Genomic DNA, 5,513 nt, shown 5'->3' with positions numbered 1-5,513 from the left:
CCATAATAGCAGTCCCCTGTCGCAGAAGCACCTTCAGGAAAAATGTAAATTAGCAGGATTAAACTACATGACGCGATTTTCTTATGCTGAAACATTTGTAAACATTCGCCTATAGGGTTGGTTTATCAGATCTATCATAGCTTGCTCGCAGTCAGATTTGATTTTAATCGTTTTCTTGACAGATCGGGAGACAAGACTGAAAGAGTGCCGGCTTGTCTGCGGTTCTGTTTACTCTCAGCGCTGCATCCTGGGTCCTCTGACTTATCACGTCTCTTCAATTGTTTTATCTGTTTGGCTAATGTGAGTGTAACGACAAGCTCATTGGAAAGCGTTAAGATTGGGAGATAATTGAATGTGTTTAGTTTACGATATTGCAGCGATTCGCAGCGTCTTGCTTAACTTTAAGTCTGTCACTCTATTTAATCGATTTGATTTATTTTGCATCTTAAAATAATTTCGTGCTGAATAGTATTTATTCGTAATGTAAATTCGCAGCACATTTTTTACGCGCGCAAAATTTGAATGATTGAGAAACAGAACAATCATTAATTTAGGAACCTGCTATTTGTATCTATATTAAAAATGTGAATTCTATAACTTGTTACAAACAACAAAAAATGAAGAGAGAGAGAGAGAAGGAGGGGGGGGGGAGATTATAATAAAATATTTTTTTTTCAAGCGGCCTAAAACGTGTCATATGGTAGTATTTAAATTAGCCTAACAATTAACTTTTCTTTCTTTCTTTCTTTCTTTCTTTCTTTCTTTTCTTATTATTCTAAAATATTTATGACCGAATCAACCTGACTACACTGGGCTATTCCAAAGAAACTAAATTTTAGGAACGAATCAGATGAAAAATAACTAAACACAATTAACATTTTTACTTTGTACAGTGAACCGTGATATTGCTACAGTTAATATAATTGCAGTAGTTAATATGTCTGCAACATAAACGACAGCTGACAGACCATTTCTAATGTTAAAAAAAAAAAAAAAAAAAAAAAAAAAAAAAAAACCCAAATTAGTCCACTTACGTTGGGTTAATACCTACAGGCTATATATTGCGCAAAAATAAATGCGAATGAGTGAATGAATGAATAAATAAATAAACCTACTTTAGTTGGTGACTTATTTTACTTAATATTTTAAGTGACTTATTTTACTTAATATTGGCCTACTGCCAGTTTGCACTATATATTATGTTATGTTCAAAGGGTTATGTTCACTGGATATTGTAGAACTCATTGAGGAAGGAAATCAAGTAAATTAAGTCGGAGTGTATTCGAAAAATGCAGTAGTAAAAATGATACATTTGTAAAATGGATGCAAATATACATCAAAGATTGTCACATTGTGACTTACAGACACCAGCAGTATTTTTTTTTATTTCTTTTAAATCACTATTTGTCTGGGATCCGCCAGTAGCAATAAACACATCTCACGACAAAAGCCGTATTTGGCATACTTTAGATTTCCTGAAGAATCTCCAAATGTCTCTAAATACAAGCATGACAAAATCTCATTGAAGCTAAACGTTATTAAATATTTAGTCTTTATTTGGTGTTGTTTGTTGTGTAAACCACAGATATAAAAACAAAAATATATATAAAATCAGACAAAAATTTACAAGATATGACAGTGTATTTTCCTCAGCAGTGCCATTCGATTAAATAGTCCAGTAATCCAAAATCTTCTCTTTCAGGACCGATGCCATGGTCTCACCAAGTTCTGATCCCATCAACACCTCCCGTCGTCAAATTCATATCCACAAAGTGGTTGGGTATTTGACTCGTGTTGGCAAACGGTGGTACAGATGTGAAGTTACAGTGGTATGGGTTATTTCCATAGCTGTTGTAATAGTTATTGTAGGGATATGACACAGTGACATTGTACGGAGCTCCATGACAGGGTTTGCCATCTCGCACCAGCACGGGCACCGCCACCCTCCGCGGGCCGGCCAGCTCTAGAGTTTTATCCTGTCGCTGTCTCTTACACTTGTACCTCCGGTTCTGGAACCATATTTTGACCTGTGTTGAGGTGAGCTTCAGAACGTGAGCCAGGTGGTCTCGCTCGGGCGCTGACAGGTATCTCTGTTGCTTAAAGCGTCTTTCCAGCTCAAACACTTGAGTCTGAGAGAAGAGCACTCGGGGTTTCCTGCGCAGCCTCTGCTTTGGTTTCTCCCCCGGTGCTTCATCTTTTCTGCCATTATAACTAGAATCGTCAAATGGACACATGCCTATTTGGAAAAAAATACAAAAATATATGCTTATTTATAATGCGGCATGAATTGCTTTGATTGAAGGGGATTAATATATGCAAAACCAATTTTTTTATTATTATTTAGGCTGCTAGTAGCATACTACTACAACTACAATGTCATGTACTACTATTACTACTTCTAACATCTAATTAAATGTCTAATATCGTTATGTTTGTTTTAAAATTTAGCAATCAGCTTAAAAATATTGTACTCGGTCGCCACATGCAAAAACAAGTACATGTTCATAAGTAGAATGACTTGATGACAGCACAATTTGTGTTTGTTTTATTACATAACTTACATATTACATTATATTACATAACTACATAGAACTTTGGAGTTAGAGCCAATTATAGCATTTTATTACATTGTATTTATTAAATAATACAATGTTTTTATCAGCGGTTCATGACAGAACCTTATGTTCAGTAAAGAACCTTCCAATCAAGAACAACTTCTTTAGAGGAAAAACAAACAAACACTTGTTCATTGTTCATTTGTGGGTTTATTGGTTCTTTAAGGTACGCTACATGCACATAAATTAATGATTAAAAAAGATAACGCAAAATGTAAAAATAAATCCTTCACGTTGCAATGACTGACCAGCAGTATTAACTAAATATCTTACTTGCATCGTCGTTTGGATCCATCTCTTCCTCCGTTGGAGATCCGCAGGAGCTTCTGACGATGTCAAAGTCGTCTGAATTGAGGGCGCATTTCACCTGTTCCCCAGCAGTCACATTGTGTTTCTCGGGGCTGTAGAGGAGATCCAGGCTCCGGCTCAGTGTGCTCTGCATGCACTGAAGCTGAAGCGACTGCAGCGGGACAGTGTCCTGCTCAACACCCATGAATCCATTGGGGTTCAGAGCATGTTGCTGTTCGAGTTTGAGGATGTCCTTTACCGAAAACGGAGTTGAGGTTGCAGGACTCGGAAGCATCGCTGCTCGACAGATTTGTATGGGTGCTGGAAGAAAGGTTCTTCGTTTCACCTTGTCAAATTCAAAGCGACATCAGTTGACTTAGTGCAGTTCCCACAGAGGTTCACAGGTAAGCTGTAGTAAATTCTCCTTAAAGTATTGTTTGTCGTAGGCTGTGTCTGTGTATCTCCTCGTGGAAGCAGCACTAGATGAAGAGTCGCCTCTATCTTCCTCTTTCCGCTGCTATTAGACGCTGGTTGAAGGTGCGGAGAGAAGCGCTCTTATCTAATAGAGAGCGTCCTTATCTCAGATTGACCCCTCCCATTCTGTGCCTCCCATCATCACCTGTCCTAACTCACAACAGGCATTTCACAACAGTGTTGGGTTGTTTAATTAAAGCCTCCGAATCAGAGTAGCTGTGATTGAAATGGCATTTAATAACTGTTTAACGATGAGTTGCTAAGGTAACTCGTAAATATATTTATTGGCATTGATGGTTCCATGAAGAACCTTGACAATCTATGGAACTTTCAAATGCAGAAAAGGTTCTTTACAGTATAGTTGAAATGGGTTCTTTAGATTTTTAAACTGAAAAGTTCTTTGAGGAACCAAAAATGTTTCTTCTATGGCACCACTGCAAAAACACCCTTTTGGAATCTTTATTCTTAAGAGCGTAATCTAAACAATGTAAGCTATTTCAGGTTATAACATAGACTGGTTTTAATCAAAGATATTATTTCACATAGCTAAAGCTGACTACGTTAGGTTACAAAAACGAAATTAATTTATTAAGGGCGGTTTCAAGTGGAAATAAATATTTCAGGTGAACTTCAGAACGTTGAGGCGTTGTGCAAGCGTGTCAACTGACATATATTTTGAAGCATTAAGATTGTTTGGCTTGTAGCATACCTTAATTTGACCATAAGATCTAAAACAACATTAGTTTTGTATTTTGATGGTAACGTAAAAACGTGCTTTTTGTGGTAACATCTAAATCAAGGGCGTAGATTTGCTCTGGACATTGGTGGGGACCTTTTTTTTTTTTTTTAAGTGGATTAAATTATTGGTGGGGACATTTCAATGGTCGGAGGATATTGGTGGGGACACATCCCCTCCGTCCACCCTAAATCTACGCCCCGATCTAAATGAATTTATTTAAAAAAAAAAAAAAAAAAAAAAAAAAAAAACACTAAATCAACCTAAAAATATTAGCTTACACAAGCAAACCTAAATTTAAAGTAAAAATAAAGTAGAAATAACTTTAAGTAACAACTGCATTTATTAACCAGACCTAATATTTTTCTAATGCTTCTCGATAGCCTTCTTTTAGAAATTGCACTTCACAGATTAACCTGTTATGAAATTTAATAGGCGTGATATAATTGCAAACATTTAAAATATAATCACAACTTTCGCTACCTGCAATCAATCAGGAAAATCTAATCTTAAAAAAAAAAAAAATCTAAATATCACAAATGAGAACCACAGGAAATTTGTGTTTTCAAAACCTAAAAATAATATTATTTATATTCATATATTAGTATGTGTTTACTGCATCACTAGCTTTCAAGCATAAATTGTAATAATGTAGGCCTATTTATTAATCATTGAAAATAAGAATAATTATGAGCTGCTTAGCCTATTTATATCCAAATGTATCGGTTGTAGGCAGGTTTAAAATGTGCAAGCAAAGATAGGCTATTTGGTTAAATATATACTCAGTAATTTAATATGCCAACAGTGTTTTTGAATATGACTTTAGAATCGTATACAATATAGTTATGGTCCTAATTGCTGTAACCAGCGGCTTCCTCCATTCATCCTCGTGAAATCAGGGGTAAATTGGTTTGTGCTTCGGTGAAGCAAAGTGGATGTCCGAAAAGGTGACGCCGACACTGACATCCAACAGGCCTATTAGTGTACACAGGCCACAACAAACAGTAACCCTACACCTGATGTAGTCTCTGGCGCCAGCCTGCAATGCTTGACTGAGGTTCAGACGCACAGGAAGAGCCTCGCGACCACCGGATTACACTTCAGCTGTCCGTCCATTACCTGCCTTCATGACAGAAACCACAGCACTGACTGCCCTTTATTCACTATGTGCAGCGTATATACAAACTATATATAGTTTTTCGTGTAGTTGAGCATATTGTGTTTCTTTTTAATTATTTATTTACTTATACATATCTGTGTGGTTGATGTTTAATTACTTGTCGCCTCAGGTCATTACAATCAAAAAGTTTTTGCAGCCAGGCGTGGCGAATGATTTTTTTCTCGTTGAAAACAAAAATAAAAATACCTTTTTTTTTTTTAAATAAAGCGAAATATTCTTA

At 36.2% G+C, this 5,513-nt stretch overlaps 1 protein-coding gene across 1 annotated transcript; it reads right to left on the bottom strand.

Annotated features, from left to right (window-relative positions):
• Positions 1 to 1,654: 1,654 nt before the first annotated feature.
• nkx2.7 (NK2 transcription factor related 7) lies at positions 1,655 to 3,393 on the bottom strand. The gene is made up of 2 exons (XM_051117884.1): positions 2,889 to 3,393; positions 1,655 to 2,236 (listed from the first exon to the last, which is right to left on the bottom strand). The coding sequence occupies exons 1-2, from the start codon at positions 3,196 to 3,198 to the stop codon at positions 1,719 to 1,721; spliced, it is 828 nt and encodes a 275-aa protein (XP_050973841.1). The 5' UTR covers positions 3,199 to 3,393; the 3' UTR covers positions 1,655 to 1,718.
• Between the last annotated feature and the right edge of the window lie 2,120 nt (positions 3,394 to 5,513).

Source organism: Labeo rohita, chromosome 8 (assembly GCF_022985175.1).
Source record: "Labeo rohita strain BAU-BD-2019 chromosome 8, IGBB_LRoh.1.0, whole genome shotgun sequence".
NCBI lineage: Eukaryota > Metazoa > Chordata > Actinopteri > Cypriniformes > Cyprinidae > Labeo > Labeo rohita.
Note: the sequence above shows the minus strand (reverse complement) of the source record. Positions and strands in the feature narration are given on the sequence as shown.

Bases quoted from the DNA above. Each gene is read 5' to 3' on its own strand.
- nkx2.7 (XM_051117884.1), bottom strand. From the start codon at position 3,198: ATGCTTCCGAGTCCTGCAACCTCAACTCCGTTTTCGGTAAAGGACATC. The intron at 2,237-2,888 runs GTAAGATATTTA...TTTTCCAAATAG, and splicing joins GGATCCAAACGACGATGCAA to GCATGTGTCCATTTGACGAT.